The sequence below is a fragment of the Heteronotia binoei genome, chromosome 14 (assembly GCF_032191835.1).
Source record: "Heteronotia binoei isolate CCM8104 ecotype False Entrance Well chromosome 14, APGP_CSIRO_Hbin_v1, whole genome shotgun sequence".
Classification (NCBI taxonomy): domain Eukaryota; kingdom Metazoa; phylum Chordata; class Lepidosauria; order Squamata; family Gekkonidae; genus Heteronotia; species Heteronotia binoei.
Genome location: NC_083236.1, coordinates 22,215,663 through 22,235,138, shown reverse-complemented (window position 1 = coordinate 22,235,138; position 19,476 = coordinate 22,215,663). Strand labels below are relative to the sequence as shown.

Here is a 19,476-nt window from a genome sequence, read left to right as displayed (position 1 = left end):
TACAAGCTGCTCTTTTTGGGTGCAGGGTAGAATCATTAGCATACATTTAAATAAAGCCACAGAAGTGTATGGTAGCGATCTTGATATATCAAAACAATGAGATAAAGAGATTGCTGACTGCCATGCCACAAGAGAGATCTTTCTGCTCTGGCAGAATAGCCAGTTTCAAGTGTCTTTTCTTTTCCCACCCAATGGTATTCTAACAGTGCTATTCTAAGCACAGTTCCACTAAGTCCAGTGAAGGCAACTCAGTTTACGACTGCAGCGTTGGTCACCTTAGTGCAGGGGAAGGGCTCCTAATGCATTTCTTTGTATACTTGTAGCTCTCCAAAAATATTGGTTAGGTGCCCAAACTCAGTTCTTCAAGAGGAGCTCAACTGTGCCTTGAAAAATTAAGCTCTTGTGCACACTCGCCCACCTGCCTTGTGCTTTCTCACAGAAGTTGGAAACACACAGTGGATACAATTTGGGGCTTTGTGCTGCTCTTCTAAAGGAACCAGCCTGCCAAAGGTCAGACGAATAGGTGAAGGAGGGTAGAGAACCACAGACCCCTGGTGGCACCAACGTCCTGGGGTGGGGAAGTTCTCCCAGTAGAGGATTTTGAAAATTGGTTTGGAGCTCCTGGAAATGGCCTCCCTGCCTGCCTGCTTGGCTGCATACCCTAGTGAGCTGGGCCAGCCCTGCTGTTTCCTGAACGGGAGGTTCCAGGAAGTGAACACAGGACATGCCCTTGCCACACGCAAAGCATGAGCTCTTGCCTCTTCCGTTGTAATGCTGAATGTGTTCAGTAAGTCAAGGTCTCCTTGGCTTCTCCCTTTTCCTCTCCCGCTTGCAGAATGGTTGCTAACCTTCCTCCCTTCTCTTGTCTTCTCACTTTTCTTGCAGTCGTTGTGAGCGTTTGCCATGTCACCACAATAAGGAATGCCAGAGCCTGCCCTTGAGAATAACTTCTTATCACCTCTTTTTTCCTACCAACATTCAAGTTCCCATCGATATTTTCCGCATGGGCCCTTCCAGTGTCGTTCCCGGGGATAAAATTCAGCTCTCCATCATCAGTGGGAATGAGGAGGGTGTTTTCGGTACCAAAAATGTGAACCACCACAGTGGTGTGGTGTCCATACAGAAGCCCATCACAGAGCCCAGAGACCTCCTCCTGACGGTTCAGATGCAGCTCTTCCGCCACGGAACTGTCACCACCTTCATTGCCAAGCTATCGGTCTTTGTCGCTGCACAGCTATGATCTCTTGCATGCCGGCAGCCGTTGCGGGTTTTCCACCTCTGGCAGTGACTTCCTCTCCTATCACATTTAAAACAATAAAGTTAAACCCTTCTGCATGCTTCATTTGCATTTTATTGATCATCATCCCATTTTTCTGTAACTTTCTGTTCTGGCTTGCCTGTTTGTTGCTTGTGGAGACGTGCTCTACATGTAAGTTGCAAGAGACTAACTTCTGCTGCTGAGAAGCCAAATCTGGCTTCTGGATCAGCAGCTAGCTATCAGTATATGGGGAGTGCCCACTTCAGCATCACTCCGGACCTTTCACCTCAGTTGTCTGTCAGGTGAGCCCAGGCCTTCTGCTTCTTCCAGAGGCGGAGAGGTTGGTGGCAGGGTCTTATCCGCTTCAGCTCCCAGACACAGACAAAGGTCTCTTCCTACCACCCAGTTTGCTTTAGACACAGGGCAACCTGCAGGGAATAGTTAAGGGGAGAACTTGGACAGCACTTCTGTTGGCTGTCCACAAGTGTGTCCACAACTTTGCTCCTTGAGTGAGCAACGCCAGTGTTGCTGGCCCCTTGATCTTTGCTCATTCCAGAATATGACACCAGATGAAAACTATTTGCTCACATAACCAGTTTGAAGAAGCTAAGAAGCATTTTCAATGGAAGGGCCACCAAATTATATGTGCCTTTACAATTGATGTCTAAATAAAGGTAAAAGTAGTGCAAGCACAAAGTCGTTACCGACGCATGGGGTGACATTGCATCATGACATTTTCTTAGCAGACTTTTTATAGGGTGGTTTGCCATTGCCTTTCCCAGTCATCTACACTTTACCCCCAGCAAGCTAGGTACTCTTTATACCAACCTTGGAAGGCTGAGTCAACCTTGAGCCGGCTACCTGAACCCAGCTTCCGCCGGGATCAAACTCAGGTAATGAGCAGAGCTTGGACTGCAGTACTGCAGCTTACCACTCTGTGCCACGGGATAGGTGAAAGTCAGGAAATAAGCCCCATAGAAAAAGCTCTTATCCCTGAATGCACTGTTTACATCCATAGATCTTCACACAGATTAAAAATATTAGTGGTGGAAAATGCTGTCGTCACAGTTGGTTTACAGTGAACCAGTAGAGCTGTCAAGGCAAGAGATGTTCATTGCCTGCCTCCGCATTATGACTGGTATTCCTTGGAGGTCTCCCATCCAGGTAGTAGCCAGAGCCAACCATGCCTAGATTCCAAGATCTGACAAGATTGGGCTATCCATGTCAGGGCCTCTGCCCAAGGCAGAATGCTAAACTCTCACTGCCATCCCTCATGGGCCAAAGACAGTGCTTGTCACTTCAGTCTCCACAGTACACACAAGGAATATTGCACTCAGAAGTTTCATTGGACTGGATGCGATTGTGCCAGAGCACCCATGTGCTGCAACCTTTTGTGATTGTTCTGTACCTCTTTCAAAAAGCATTACCTTTTGTTCAAGGAGAATGCAATCAGAATTATTTAATCTGCGTGACTTTGTGTATATGTTACAGGCAATCCCTGTTACAGGCAATCTGTGCATGCCCCATCAGAAGTAACCATAAAACCAGCTGGTACTTCAGTGCATGTTCAGATAGTATCCGTTCTTAGGTTTTTGCCAGGGCACATACAAATAGTTCCCTGTTTTGGGATTGGCCAGAAGCTCAAGCACAGACACACACAGTGAGATGCTGTTCCTTTAAGGAGGTCTGATGAGCTTTTAAAGAAGCCTTTGATGGGTTAGAAAGAGGAACTGTTTCCAGTGTTATTTCAAGTGAGACTGAATGACATACCCTGTAATCTGGCCTATGGGACCTCTGCCTTCTGCTTTTACACCAGATTTAAATTCTGTGGCGTTACGTACTGAGAGGAGACCTTACATACATTTAATTGACATGTGTTTGCCACCTTGTGGAGTGTGATTTGGTGGAAAGGGCAGCATAAAAAGCGTTTTAAATATTGCAGCTTTTGTGTTTCCCCAGCTTTTATTGCTACAGAAGATTAAGCCCTTGTTAAATCCTGTGCATTAGAGCTTGTCCAGGGTTGGGGAGCCCACCCCTGCAATTAACAAAGCCAACAAATGAGAAACAAATACCCACCACACAGCAAGTCCAGTGAGATGGTTCCACCCTTGCACTCCAAGGAGAAGCAGGCGAGCCCTGGGACAGCAATAGTGTTCAAAAGGCCAGCAGTTGCCAGTACAGCCACACGGAGCTGCACTTCCGTCTCAATCAATCAATTCTTTATTACGGTCTGAGGACCAGCCAGTTTGAAGCAAGTAGAAAGCAGGTTTTTAGAAGTACATAAAAATGTTCTAAATCAATTACATTTCCTTAATCACACAATTCCTTTTTCTGAGAGCTAATACACAGAATTTTCCTACTGCACGTGTTATCCGTTTCTCACTACCCCTTAACAAGAATGTCTACAATATTTCCAGTCTGAGGTCGATATGGTCTTGGAAGGGGTTGAATTTAGAAGGTAATGGGATAAGTATTTGACATCTCCTGATAGAGGTTACAGTGTAAAAGTATATATGTGATAGTCTCAATTGCATTTCTCAAACTTCTGTCTCAGATCTCCTGGGGAATTCTAATGCAGGATTTCCATGGGGCTTTCTGGATGCGTGGGGCTCCAGTGACTCTTTTAGCAGGAGAAGCACAAGCCAAGGAGGAGGCACCTGGGCTGTCTCTTCCAGGCTGCGGAAAGGCACCATTTGCTGAAACACAGAGCTGGAAATCACCTCAAGGGTCATCTAGTCCAATTCCTTGCACAATGCAGGAAATTCATGACTCCCTCCCCCAGCGACCCCTGCTCTGTGCCAGAGAAAGGCCAAAACCCTCCAAAATCCCTAGGCCTGGAGGAAAATTCCCTAGGCCTGGAGGCCTGACCCCAAAGTGGAGATCAGCACTACCCTGTGCATGTAAGGAAGGGCCTTGAGAGCTGAGCACTGGCTCATCCTTTCTGCCTTTCCTTTCATAATCTGCCTAAATTCACAGAATCAGCACTGCTGTCAGATAGCCACCTAGCCTCTGCTTAAAAGCCTCCAAAGAAGGAGAGTCACGAGGAAGCCTGTTCCACTGAGGAACAGTGAGAGACCACTGGTTACCACTTTTGAATTGATCCCTTAGTCTTAGGGAGTTTCGGGGTTGCACCAGTACAGTCTGTTAGAGCTTTCCTAATCCTGCGATTGGATCATTGGGTCCTAACCTGGCTTTAAGATCACCTGCTAGAATAAGGAAGGCTGATGGGAATTTAGCATTTAGGTCAAGAATATGATGCTCCACCTTATCATAATTTATTTTCCAGTTTGCAAAAATATAACAACTTTCAGTGTTTTGATTGCACCAGAAGTGGCCATGATCAATGAATCACTGAAGGATAAGGGAAATAAGATGAAGCCAGTGTCAGAGAGACCAGGCAGCTCTCTCTGCCATTAGAAGGTCTTGTCAGCAAATTCATGTCCGCCTCACCTAAAGCCAAGGTTACTTGTAATAGAATTATATTTAAACAATTTAAATACTTCAGGAATCAACATCAACAGTTTTTGAACATATGAACTTGCCTTATACTGAATCAGATCCTGGGTCCATCAAAGTCAGTATTGTCTACTCAGACTGGCAGCAGCTCTCCAGGGTCTCAAGCTGAGGTTTTTCACGCCTATTTGCCTGGATTCTTTAGTTGGAGATGCCGGGGATTTAACCTGGGACCTTCTGCTTGCCAAGCAGATGCTGTACCACTGAGCCACCATCTCTTATCCACCCAGCCATATTCCAAGATAACAGTAAAATGAAGTAGCAGATTTTGGCTGAGGTAATCTATCAGATACCATTATTTCAAATCTGCATCCTTACCAAAGTAGGCTCTTCTGTTACTGTTGCTGAAGTATTCCCTAGATCAGGGATGGCCAGCAGTATCTCTCCAGATGTTTTTTGCCTACAACTCCCATCAGCCCCAGCCATTGGCCATGCTGGCTGGGGCTGACGGGAGTTGTAAGCAAAAAACATCTGGAGAGCTACCGTTGCCCACCCCTGCGCTAGATTTTCTAGCAGGGATCCTCATTTTGTGGGAACCTGGGTATGTAAAGATTGCTCAGCTACCCTCGGTTGGTTTCTCTGTATGTTCAATATCTTTAGATATCAAGCCTGCTCTTAGATTTGGTTTTTCATAACTGAGTGATTTGACTTGACTAGGCATTGGTTTAATTGCTCACAGCTGGACATTTGTTATGCTGTTTACTTTTAAAAAAAATTATAGTTAAAAATAGCTAACACTACAGAAAGCTAACTAGAGAAAGGGAAGGAAATTGTATGCTACTTTGAGACACCTGAGGGTAGAGAAAAACAGGGTATAAAAACCAACTTTTCTTGTTTGGCTCCCAGCAGCAGTGGGTTCTCCTTCAGTACTGTTAATCTGTCTTTTGCTCTATTTTTTCCCCTATTTGTATGAGAGACAAATAGGAGGAGAGAGAGACTGAATTAGAGGGAGAGTCCTTTACATTCCATAAGGAGAGTGCAAGAGAGAGAGAGAGAGAGATCAGATCTGTTGCTCCTGGAGACAATTAGCTTTTCAGGGTCCCCTGACCTTTTAGGGTCAAAAAGGTATCTATCCAATCTTGCATATCTGTAGGCATCTGATTGGATTCACTTGGGCTAGTCACACGATTTGATCTTCCCTTTTCTAGAATATAACCTCTAAAACAGGGGTGGCCAAACTTGCTTAATGTAAGAGCCACATAGAAAAAACGTCAGATGTTTAAGAGCCACAAGATGTTTGAGGGAAGGAAGGAGGGGAGGGAGGTGGGAGAGGTGAAAAGAAAGCAACTTTAACTTTAAATGCATTCTCCAAGCCATGGCTGGCTTGACTTGGCAAGCAATTTAAAGAGAGGAATGCCTTCTCCAAGCCAGCTGATGGGGGCTTCAAGGGCCACACAATATGTGGGAAAGAGCCACATGTGGCTCCCGAGCCTCAGTTTGGCCACCTCTGCTCTAAGAACTAAAGCATGTTTACACTTAGAACATGCTTAAAACTTCCTTTAGCAACCCTGAAGTAAGTGAGCACAAGTCTTTTGCTACTATCTGTTACCCCACATAGGAATCTGTATTCCCAGGGAAGGGCTTTGAAGATGGAAAGGAGCTGGGGAAGGACCCCTCACCTGTGGGCAGCTCAAGGGGGCTTGATGGAAGCTCAGGGGGCAAGACTTAAGAGTTGAGCCCTGTAGTGGGCCTGAACGACTCCTCCCATAATCCATATTAGTCTCCCTCTCACCTTCGATGGCTTTATTTTTAGCCCTCTCGCTCATCTGAACTCCCACTGCAAGAGAGGAGGCTAGTGAGCAGGGAGTAGGACATGGCAGGAAGCCAACCAGAAGCCCTGAACAAAGAGATTGCCATATGCCCAAAGTAGGAGCCGCTGCTGCTGCTGCTGCCACCCTGGCCACTGCAAACTCCCCCAGCCCAAACCAACTTTTGCTGAAGCACAGAAGTGGATAAAGTTGTTTTTTTTAAAAAAAAAATATTAAAACCCTCTTTCCACCTGTTTAAATAAATGATCTTCCATGCGTCTTCCATGGGATCATTGTCCCCCCCTTCCCTTTCCCATCTTTGCAGGGCGATTGATTTGCAGTTGGCTAGAGTAATTGGACTGCATTGGTGGTCATGATGTCTGGAACACCCCCTGCCAATCCCTTGCAGTTTTTCCCCTGATGGTGCAGAGAGTGGCATGCGGCTGCATAGGCAGACAGGCTGGTTCTTGGAGGTTGGGGCACGGCAGGATCAACTGCGGGATGGGGGGCTTTGGGGCCATTTTTTCCTCCCAGTCTGCTCCTAGTGAAAGCAACCTGTTGAACAGCCATGAATGATCTTGACTGGAGAACAGGACATGACCCGAACTGGCCTCCCTACTGACCTGTTCACTCCAATATTTAGTTTAATTTAGTTTAGTTTATTCGATTTATATCTCGCCCTCCCCAGCAAGAGGGCTCGGGGCATCTCACAACATATAATAAAACAAGATCAATAAAAACATTAATTAAAACATTCAGTGCTAATTTCCATACAATTCAGTAAAAGATTAAATAGATAATTTAAGTAGGTGGCATTCAATTAAATAGCGCTCTGCAAATCAGATTAGTGAAACACTTAACTTTGGGTTCTACTTGTGTGTGTGTGTGTGTGTGTGTGTGTGTGTGTGTAAAGTGCTGTCCAGTTGCAGTCAAATTATGGCAACCCCACAGGGTTTTCAAGGTAGGTGTTTAAGCTGAGGTGCCTTTGTCTTCCTCTGCAATCTTCCTTGCTGGTCTCTTATCGAAGTACCAACTCTGCCTAGCTTCTGAGATCTGAAGAGATCAGCCTATATGATACCATTCCACATCCTTGGTTATATTTATGCCAAACTCCCCTACTCCCCATCCCAATGGAAAGGACTACTGAGCTTTTTAAAAGCCTCCTGTTCATTTAAAATAACACTTCAAATTTATAAAACCTATTACCTGTCAATTTGCAGGTTTCACAGTACAAGTGGGTCACACTTCACAAGTTCTAAACAAAGTGGATAGTGAGGCCCTGCAACACAGTCCTGAAGGTGACTTCATATTGTGTCTGTTTTGTAACTAAAAGCATAACTGATGTGTTAATATCAGTTTGTTGTGGATGGCCTCTTACAGCAGGGGTCCCCAACCCCCAGGCCATGGACCGGTGCTGGGCCATGGCCTATTAGCAACCGGGCCGTGAGTTGTATAATTATTTCATTATATATTGAAATAATAATAAGAAGAAGACATTGGATTTATATCCTGCTCTCCGAATCTCAGAGTGGCTCACAATCTCCTTTATCTTTCTCCCATGCAACAGACACCTATGAGGTGGGTGGGGCTGAGAGAGCTCTCCCAGAAGCTGCCCTTTCAAGGACAACTCTGTGAGAGCTATGACTGACTCAAGGCCATTCCAGCAGCTGCAAGTGGAGGAGTAGGGAATCAAACCCGGTCCCCCCAGATAAGAGTCCGCACACTTAACCACCACACCCAAATAAAGTGCACTATTGTATCATCCCGAAACAATCTCCTTCCCCTCCCCGGTCCGTGGAAAAATTGTCTTCCACAAAACCGGTCCCTGGTGCCAAAAAGGCTGGGGACTGCTGTCTTACAGCTTAGTCTCTTGAATGTTTTTTTTTTTAAAAAAATATAGAGATGCCTGTTCAGCACCTTCTAAATCCGCTTCTGAATTAATCCAGTTGAACTGTATACATTTACCAAATGTCTCCAGAATGTCTGAAAAATTGATCAGCTTCCAGTGGATGGGGAAACACTGACATATGGATGATGACTAACAGCAAGGCCAGTCCTGATTCAGACTTTTGAAGTTCACTGTTGAAGTGTTACTCTGTGTTGGAAATGGATGATGTTCTTACCCACTATGTGAATATTATTTGTGAGAAGCTTGAAGAAGCTAACGCGAAACAGGGACAATAGTACAATCCTGTTGCCATATGGATTGCTGACTGCATACATCTGAAATATTGGATTTATTTGGACTTTAATCACTTTCATTTCCTAAACAATTGGCATTGACTTGCTCAAGAAGAAGAAACTGGGTTCCTGATGAAAAACGTTCCTTGGATGATTTAAAAGACTGATTGATTTCACTGTTTTGAAAAAAAAATATATTTATGATGTTTGTATAATTTTGCATTATTGGTTTGAATTTTTTGGAGGTTGACTATCACGGTAGCTATTTGCTTTGTTTTCCCCTGATTTTTGAAGTACAACAGGTGCTTCTTTGACCATGGAAAGGTGACATATTCAATTTTGCCTTCCCTTTCTTCCTTGCAGAGTCAGACATGAGAAGACAGACACTATTCGTTGCATTAAGTCATGCCGACTGAATGATGTCAACTGTGTGTTGGATCCAGTTCATACCATTTCCCACACTGTCATTTCGCTGCCCACCTTCAGGGAATTTACAAGGCCAGAAGGTAAATGGGTTCCTTTGCTTATGAATAGCCCACAGCAGAAACATCACAGAAGTTCCATCTGTAAAAGACAGCTATTCCTGCAGGGAAATGTTTTCATAGTGTTAAACGATAAAGAGCCACACCAGTCACAGGAGATAAAAAATAAGGCCAAGGCTGATGGTGCAAAATCAGATAAAAATATATTTTTATTACTCAGTTAAATTTCCAAAAATTTCCTCCGCATTTTGCTGACTGGATTCATCAGGTGAATCTATTTGTCTTGCACACGGCTTTTTATGAACTAGAACGCCCCCAGGGCACCGCTCTGACTGCATTGGCCAGCGCTCTGACAGAAAAAGGCAGCTATGTGCTCCCAGACCAGCTCAGCTGACCTGACCTGCCATGCAGCCAGGCCAGGTGGGGCCTTGACATTTCTCAAGGGAAGGTGGATGCTGGGCCTGAGGAGGCTGCCCTGAGAAGGGCTCCCTGCTCCCCATGTGCTCTGCTTGTTGCCCAGCCTGGTCTGCCACCCACCTCCATGCTCTCTTCCCTGGCACCGTCATGCTGCTGCCAGCTGGCTCCATCGCCCCCCCTCCCCGAGTGGCCCAGCTGCGGAGGGAAGGAGGGACACCACTCAGACCCAGCCTCAGGCCTCCTCACTTGTCCGCCTGCTGGAACCCTCCTCCTGCTGCTGCTGGCACTGCGGTACTTTGCTCTCACCTTGACTGCTACTGTACTGCTCTGCCGCCATCTTCTGCTTGGAGGAGAGGGGACGGCTGAGCCAGGCCCTCCCCAGGGGGAGGAGGAGGCCATCGTCGTTCTCCCATTCTCCCGGTCCCACCTCCACTGGGCCTGGGCTCTAGGACTGGGGGAGGTGGAGGCTGCTGCCTGCCTGAGGGGGGCCTGAAGTGCTGTTTGGTCCCTGAGGAGGAGGCCTGAAATGTGTGAGGGGGAAGGAGAACCAGGAGCTGAAGAGGAGGAGGATGGCAGGGCCTGAGCACCGCGGCGCCACAGCTGCTGCAGGAGGATTCTTGCTTCAGGGCTTCTGTGGCACAGTGGGCACCAGATTGAGGCTCCAGCAGCCCCCTCCTGCTCCCCTGGGCACGAAGGCTACTCTGGCCGGGACCTCCCTCTCTCTGACTGACTTCCACAGGCTTCTTTAGATGCAACAGCTATGCTACTGTAAGTACAGCACTGAGCTTGACTGCTCACATTCTTTTCTCCACACATCTTTCTGTAAGGATTTTTCTCGCAGCACATATACTAAAATTGGAAATCTGAAAAATCAAAGCAGTGCTGTGAAAGGCTTCACTGTCTGGGAAGTGGAAGTTCTGCCCTCAGAAACATCCCTCTGTCATGGACATCGCTCCTTTTAACCCTGTCCTTCTTTCGCCTGTCACTTTCCCCCATGGGAAAAGCTCTGAAGCAGCCAAATTTGCCTTCAGCCAGACTCTTCTGCTCTCACTTCTCCTTTGCTTGGTCCTGGCTCTTCTAATGTTCTTATGTCCCCGTATGTCACATGATTCACAGCAAAGCCTTTTTGCTTGTTGTTTTTAAAGCCCCATTTTTTCTTTTGCCATCAAGTCACAGCTGACATATGGTGACTGTGTTGGGTTTTCAAGGCAAAGAGATGTTCAGGTTTGCCATTGTCTGCCTCTTCATCATGGCCGCCGTATTCCTTGGAGGTCTCCCATCGAAATACTAGCCAGGGTCAACTCTGCTTAGTTTCGGAGTTCTGATGAGATCGGGCTAGCCTGGGTTTATCCAGGTCAGGGCAAAGTACCAAAAACAAACCAACCAACAAAAAAGGCAGGTCTTTGTCACACCAAGATCTGATAAAGGGAGGGAAAAGGATAACCAAAGGATGAGTATCTATCAAGGCTATTACATGTGCTATCTTTCAGTTGAATATATGTGTTGACACACATTTGAAGCCATGAAAGTCACAAGGTGTGACACTGGGCCACTAGCTCTTTTTCAATCTAACCTACTTCATGGGGCTGTTTTGAGGATACTATTTATTTGTTTATTGCTTCATTTATACTTAGCCTTTCTCGCTACTGAAAACCAAAAGTTCTTCCTTGCTCCATTTTACCCTCACAACAACCCAGTTAGGCTGAAGGTGTGTGACTGCCCCAAGGTCACACAGCAAGCTTTGAAAATGAGGATTTGAACCTGGATCTTTCCACAGATCCTAATCTGATGTTCTAACCACTACACCACATGGGAGAGGGGAAGCTACTACGTGACTCTGAGGCGCTTGGAGGAAGGAGGGATTAATATCACCTTGTGTGCTACTATTTCACTTCTACTGTGAATGAAAGAAGCACAATTTTAGAGAAAGCTAAAAAGGTAAAGGTAGTCCCCTGTGCAAGCATCAGTCATTTCTGACTCTGGGTTGATGTTGCTTTCACAACGTTTTCACGGCAGACTTTTTACGGGGTGGTTTGCCATTGCCTTCCCCAGTCATCTACACTTTCCCCCCAGCAAAGCTGGGTGAACTGAAAATCCTCAGGTTTTCAAGTAGTCTTCAGTAAGGCTCCCCCCACCCTGTCTGCACACCAATCCCTGTTTGGAAACTGCTTTTTAAAAAATAATTTTATTGGTTTTGACAACAAACAAGGTAAACAACATAATATGAAAAAAAACATTTCAGAGAAGAATTTTAACAACTGTGTTGGGAACTGCTTTAAAGCTAAGGTATGTGTTGTGTTTGTCTGATGGAGTGAACATAGTGTCTGAGAACAGGCAACAGGTAACAATATTGGTTGTTAGGATCTGTGACACTCTGGCATTCAGAGCTCAAAAGAAGGCCTGCACCACTTGTGGCCCATATATGATGCCCTGCCAAGAGTTTTGTGGGAGCAGCACAAATGGCTTGTTTGCCAGATCCTTGGTGGGGCATCAAATATGGCAACCAAGACAGAAGGTTGTACCAATCTGTTATTTAAAAAGAAACTACAGCTCTAATGCATGATCAGAAATGACAGCAAGTGGGCAAAACTTTAACACAAGGTGAAACAGTAATAGCAAATCTCATGGGTGCAAACCTGCAAAGGTTTTTGATGCATTTTAAAAGATCTTCCAGCATCAGTCACCAGAAACTCTATGAGGTGGGTGTGGCAGGAGGACCACACTTCCGGTGACAGTAGGGGTGTGGCCTTGCTGATGTCACTTCCAGTTATGTGGCAGTTATGTGGCAAGGCGGGCATGGCAGGATAACGACACTTATGGTGATATCAAGGGTGTGGCCTAATATGCAAGTGAGCTCCTACTGGGCTTTTTCTAAAAAGAAAAAAAAAGAAAAAGCCCTGGTCTTGCAGTAATTCTTCAAAAAGAGGGCTACTGATCTTTACTCTTTTAAAAGAATTACTGCAAGACATACAGATTCCCCCGATGAAGCCTGGCGATGAAACGCAGAGGGAATTTTGGAAATTTAACGGAGTAATAAGATATATTTTTACTTGATTTTGAACCATCGGCCTTGGTTAAATGATAGCATCATATTCATACCATGGAGACTTTCTCAATATCACTTTCTTCAGGGTGGGTGGGGCAGATTTCAGGATGCTGAGCGAATTTCAGATTGGACGACTAATTGCGAAAAGAACAGGCCCTTCATACTCAAGTGGCAACTGGGGTGATGTTTCCTGCCCCCCTTTGCCGCCCCCTACCCCGAGCAAATCTCATGGAAGATAAGACGAGGTGGTGTTTCTTTGGCACTGTTCTCCTTAATTCAGGTTGGCAAGTGTAGAAACCAAGTTGCAGGGCATGGATTGCAGTAGTTTTCTGTTGGGGTCACCTTGTTATGTCATCTCTTCACCCTCAGAGATTATATTCCTTCGTGCCATCACCCCGGCCTACCCCGCCAACCAGGCAGACATCATCTTTGACATCACAGAAGGAAATCTACGGGATTCATTTGATATTGTGAAGCGTTACATGGATGGCATGACTGTGGGTAAGAAAACTTGCTTCTTTTTCACTTCTCTTACTGAATGCTCATAATATAATTGAGTTTATTATATTTATTTTTTTTTGTACCTGCCTATCCTCTTGGCTCAAGGCAGACAAGTTTATACTCAAGAGTAAATATTGTTATGAAATGTAATGCAGAAATCAAATATAATAATAAATAAATAATGAGGAGGAGGAGGAGGCCTGGGGGGCATTAGAGGGGCAGTTATGCTGGAGGCCTCTGCAAAAGGGAGGCTGACAAGAGCTGGCGTACAGGGGGGTCCGGAGGGGAACTTTGGTAGAAGCAAAAGCAAGCTTCATTTATTTATATGCACCTTTGTCTATGAAGCATAAGAGCCCCGTGGCGCAGAGTGTTAAAACTCCAGTACCGCAGTTCTAAACTCTGCTCACGACCTGAGTTTGATCCCCGGCGGTAGCTGGGTTTTCAGGTAGCCGCCCGGCTCGCGGTTGACTCAGCCTTCCATCCTTCCGAGGTCGGTAAAATGAGTACCCAGCTTGCTGGGGGGGAAGTGTAGATGACTGGGGAAGGCAATGGCAAACCACCCCGTAAAAAGTCTGCCGTGAAAACGTTGTGAAAGCAACGTCACCCCAGAGTCGGAAACGACTGATGCTTGCACAGGGGACCTTTCCTTTTTCCTTGTTTACAAAGCAGGTCTGCTCAGAAGTATGTCCTGTGCTCTATTCCAGTCTCCAAAGCACTGAACAGTCAAAACAAACTATAAAACTGTATGTCTCTGTGTGTGCGTGTGTGTGTACACACACACACACACATATACACATACATACAGAGAGAGAGAGAGAGAGAATATTTAAAATACAGAGATGGAGAGGTGGGTCCACCTGCTGGTAGAAGACACTGATAGAGGGGGACAGATTAATCTCTCTTTGGGAGGGAATTCCATAATTTTGGTGCCATGACCAAGAAAGCCCTTTCCTAGCCTCAAATAGCCAGGAGCATCTGAAGCAGGTTCTTGGAATATGACCATAATGGCCAGGCAGATTTATATGGGAGTAGGCAGGGCTTTTTCCCCTGGGGGAATGCGGTGGAACGGAGTTCTGGAACCTCTTCATGGAAACAAAATTCTCAAATAATTTTTATGAGGGGCACCCTTGTGTTTCTCCATTTCCTCACCTCTTTTTTCAGGAGAAAAAGCCCTGGGAGTTGGTGGTCCTTAAGGTATGCTGGCCTCAAGTTGCAGATGACTTTAAAGGTCAATAGCAGCACCTTGAATGGGGCACGGAAGCAAACTAAGAGCCAGTATAGGTGGAAGAAGACTGGAGTGATGTGATCCCTAACAAGCCATTCTGGTCACAGCACTCTGCATCAGTTGTAACTTCCAGACACTCTTCAAGGACAGCCCCATGTAGAGCACATTGTAGTAGTCTAATCTAATGTAAACAATGCAAGCTCCGCAATGGCAAGATTTTTTTGCCAAGGAAAAGCTGCATCTGGCTCATGAGACAAAGCTGGTAAAAGGCATCTCGGAGTACCCAAAAACATGGTTTGAGAATCACTGGTATATGCAAGACTAGGCTCTGTGGGCAGTTCGATTCACTAGTTGGTAGCATCATAAGGAGCTATACTGATCTACAGATCACCTGCCTTGAGCTATTGGTGTATTTTGGATGGGAATACCCAAAGAGAGCATTCTCATTATGGCAAGGGTCCAGATTCATTGTCTTGAATCTTTAGGTTCTGGGAGCTACTAGGAGTACTTTGCTGTTGTTAGGTGTTTGAAACAGCCCTACTTGGACCTGCATGGTGGTCTAACAGGATAATTTGAACAGACCAAAACACAGCAGAGCCAGGCTGGGTAATTATGTGAAATTCAGAAAGAATTTCAGAATTTATATGAAATTCAGAAAGTATTTCTGTTTCAAACTCCTTTAATTGTGTAAATACACAGTAATCATAACTGCTGTGTAATTATTATCTATCATAAGTTAGTTAGTTTAGTTTATTCACAGCCGAAGCCAGCATTTAAAACAGTAAAGTCATACAAAATTAAAACTGAATGACCATAAAATCATACATAAAAAGACATAAAATACTGTTGTAAAACTACAAATATGACAGAACATGGCAGTTGCAGCAAACAGATTGGTAAAGGTGTTTAGCCATTTCCTGACTGAATTATTAGAGTTTTCCTTATTCTTGTGGCAAGCCAGCCAAATTTGTATGTAACCTCAGGGTTCTTATCGTCAAGAAGATTCTTAAGGAGTTGCTGTTTTTGACTACTGGTAAAAGGTATGGCTGTGGAAAATGGAAGTACTTTGTGAAGATCATTATAAGCCTCACAGTCAAATTTGACACGGACTAAAGATTCGATACCATCATTGAAGCAGGGACATAATCGTTCCTGGAATGGCACTTTTTTGTATCTCCCCTCCAACACCGCTGAAGGGAGAACATCCCACCTCTTAAGAGTAAACGTTCTCCTATATTCATTATTTGTTAAGCGGTATAGGTAGGGCATCGGGGTCACCCTGTTGATTGGTTCTGTCAGAGCTCACCATTTGGTTGTGCTATAAGGTCATTTTGTCGGATAGCGTCCAATATTCTCTGCTTCACTATCTCCCTAGCATAATAATAAGTAAGAGAACTGAGATATTGTTTTGAAAGGCCAAAATAATGAATCCTGTCGTCTATGGCCCTAATCCATCTTGGGACCAAGGTATCTTGCAGAATTAAATTGATCAAGACCTTAGGAAAAACCATAAGTTTCAACCAGAATTGGATGACCAAAATCCAAAGCCTCGCTTCTACTGTCTGTGTAATTACTTATATTTCCATTAAAATGTTTTTAAAGACCTTTTATCTGTACTTGGGATAAAGCAATAGAAAACTGTTTTTAAACACAGAAGATTATGGACTTGGGGGAGGAATTGTTCTCACATGTTCTCTCTGCCCAATTTATATTGTTTGGCCAGAAGGTGGCACTAGTGGCTTTGAGTATAGCCTTGCAAAAGAAACAGGAGTTCTTTCACAATTTACCAAACAGCAGAAATGTAAAGTTGAGTGCCAAGGCAGAACTTGTTCACACAAGAAACATTTCTGAAAACAGTAGCTAAATAATTGGAAGGAGATATTGTTTTACAAGAGAGATTAGAAAATGATGGACTGGTTTATTAATTTGCCTTTTGCCGCAGTACAATCCCCCTTTAGTTTCCCCCAGAACAAGGAACAAACTACAAGCATTTAGGCTGCAGGAATGATGGGAAGGGGGGAGTGCTGATTAGGAAATTTCCCCCAGAGCTCAGTAGCTTAACCCATCTTACTCCTGGGGCAAGAGAGAGAAATTTCCTGTTCATCCAGACCTCAGGCTCAACAGTTTTATGCAAAGCATACTAATGGCCTATCTTTTTTTCCCTTTCATGGGTATTGCTTGCAAGAAGTCCTCTTAGCACCTCCTTTTTCAGGAATTTCCATCCATTCAGACTCCTTTCTCTGATACATAATCAGTCCACAGAATCCTACCTAGTATTTCATTCACATCAGCTTTCCTCAAGTTCCTCATTTAACTTCGCTTACCTGTAGCTTTTCCTAAGATTAAGAGTTACATGGATCTTCTTTGTGGTCTCTGTGCTTCACACCCATGAGGTAGGGCACCTGTGATGATCCTGATTGGTACATAGAAAGTCCGGAATTTTCACACCTGGCACACAGTGAGCAGGCTGATTGAGGCTCCCATATAGCTCCCGCCCAGGACCTGATAACCTTGTGGAAGCAACAAGTCTATTCGCTGGCTTGCATCCACGCTCCTTCCTGATCCTGACCTACTTGATTTCCTTGGCACCTCTGACCTTTTGGCTTTTGGACATTGACTTCTGATTCTGGTTTGTGATTCTGCATTGGTGACTTGGCTCCTGCTTGACTTCCTGGACTTTGACCTTGGACTGGCTTTGGACTCCTGCCTGCCTACACCCTGAGAACGTGACAGGTTAAGTGTGCAGACTATTATCTGGGAGAACTGGATTTGATTCCCCACTCCTCCACTTGCACCTGCTAGAATGGCCTTGGGTCAGCCATAGCTCTGGCAGAGGTTGTCCTTGAAAGGGCAGCTGCTGTGAGAGCCCTCTCAGCCCCACCCACCTCACAGAGTGTCTGTTGTGGGGGGAGAAGATATAGGAGATTGTAAGCTGCTCTGAGTCTCTGATTCAGAGAGAAGGGTGGGGTATAAATCTGCAGTCTTCTTCTCGATCCCATTCGCATTTATGCAGTATGGGCAGCTCCACTTCGGACCCCGAGGGTTTGACACCGGCTAATGGAGCTTGAAGGAGATTGAGGAAGAATCACACTGCCACAGCACCAACCCCAAATCAGACTTTTCCCTGCAGCCACTGTGGCCGGATCTGCCTGTCCCGCATTGGTCTTGTCAGCCACCAGTGAGCCTGCAGCAGATGTGGACTACTGCACCCTTCTTAAATCTTTGTTCGCGAAGTCAAGCCGAAAGAGAGCGAGAGAAAAAAATGTACCTTGACCAGAGAAGCCTCCCCAGGATCAAAATGTTAAGAACATAAGAGAAGCCATGTTGGATCAGGTCAATCGCCCATCCAGTCCAACACTCTGTGTCACATAGTGGCCAATATATGTGTGTGTATACACACACACACACATATACACTGTGGCTAATACCCACTGATGGACCTCTGCTCCATATTTTTATCCAATCCCCTCTTAAATGTTGATCAAGATATGGGCCAACCACACCCATTTGGCCTCCCACATCCACCACCGCCTACTTGGGATCAACGCCAATGGCACTATCTGTATACTCTTCATTCAGCCTATCCATGGCTTCCTCCTCATGATATGCCTGAATGGGATCAGCATTCCAAGGCATCTTATAGATCAAGGGTTTTCTATCACCCTCCACATTAACTACAGTGTCGGTACTGTCTCCTACTCCAGACTGACACCGTAAACAGAAGGCAAGCCAGCTTCTCCTCCAAAACCACCTGTTGACGCTCCTTTGTCTCCACACTTTTCTGATCATCCCTACACCGAAGAGGCTTCATTGGTCTCAGACTCCAACTTGAGAGATGAGGATTCAGAAGACAAGGCACTAGCTGAGCCCTCTCCTAACCCACAGATTTCAGCAGACCTCATCTCTCCATCTGAGGACCTTAAGTCCTACAGGGACTTAATCAAACATATGGCTCATACCTTATTGCTTTTGATAGCACAACCTCAGGTGACTGTTACTGACACAGTTTAATTACATAATAGAGCACAACACCTCAGTAGCCATGGCCTTACTGGTCACCACTGTGGTTCTTCAGGTGACCAAGGAACTTTGGGCCAAACCAGCCTCTGCCCCCATTCTGTCATAGAGATTAGATCATATGTACTGAGTACAGAAAGCAGGAGCTGAATTTCTCTTCGCACATCCTTGCTCTAACTCTGTACTGGTCTCCTCTTCCTCCAAAGCCCATAGCAACCACTGCATGACAAGAGGACTCCAGAATCGTATTTGCAAAAATATCAGTTGAAAACAATGAGAGTTACTAGAGCTGTCAGCTCCCCCTCCCTGGCCATTGGCTGGGAATGGGGGGTTGGGTTGCCAGATTCAGACTGGGAAACTGCTGGAGACTTGGGGGATTGAGTCTGGGGAGGACAGAGACCTACTCTCCAAATCATCCATTTTCTTCACGGGAACTGATCTCTGTAGTGTGGAGATGAGTTGTAATTCTGGGGGATCCCCAGGTCCCACCTGGAGGCTAGCATCCCTCTTATCCAGTGATGGAAAAGGCTACGCTCTGCAATGGAGAAGGGCCACTGTGATGTGGTCTTCAGCAGAGGGACATCCAGGCTCAGCATTCAGTCTTATGAAGATGATGGCCACATTCAGGCATCATGGAAAAGTATCTGTCCAGGGCATTTGCACCTTGCCATTTTTTCTAGGGAGCTCAGAGCAGCATGTGTGGGTCTCCCTTTCACATTTTGGCTTAGATTCAGACTATATTTGCCACTGATTGAAAGGTGATTTCATCTGTGGAACAGAACTTTCCTGCACCCCTTACTACTGCAGCCCGTTGATCCCCCCCCCCCATGTTGCTCTTGGAGGATAGTTGACCTTCAGGAATGGCGTGAGTGGCGTTGCCAGCTCTGGGTTGGGAAATACCTGCAGATAGTTTTGGGGGTGGAGCCTGAGGAGGGTGCAGTTTGGGGAGGGACTTAAATGAGGTATAAGATTATGGAGTCCAACCTATGAAGTGCCTTCAACTTTTGCCTGGCCAATAGCACAGTATGCTGCTTGTTGCCTAGCAGATTCTAGCACAAGATTTGGGGACTGATCCTAGGGAGGTCTAG

General features: G+C 45.5%; 1 protein-coding gene across 2 annotated transcripts in view; it reads left to right on the top strand.

The window, feature by feature from the left end:
- FBLN1 (fibulin 1) overlaps window positions 1-19,476 on the top strand; it is a 71,408-nt gene that overhangs the window by 45,089 nt on the left and 6,843 nt on the right. The window contains exons 15-16 of one of the 2 annotated variants that reach the window (XM_060254022.1): window positions 9,064-9,206; window positions 13,015-13,146. In XM_060254022.1, the coding sequence (XP_060110005.1) occupies window positions 9,064-9,206; window positions 13,015-13,146 (275 nt within the window). Of the gene's footprint in view, window positions 1-885; window positions 1,340-9,063; window positions 9,207-13,014; window positions 13,147-19,476 lie in introns of those variants that run through there. The other variant, XM_060254023.1, reaches the window with a different exon arrangement.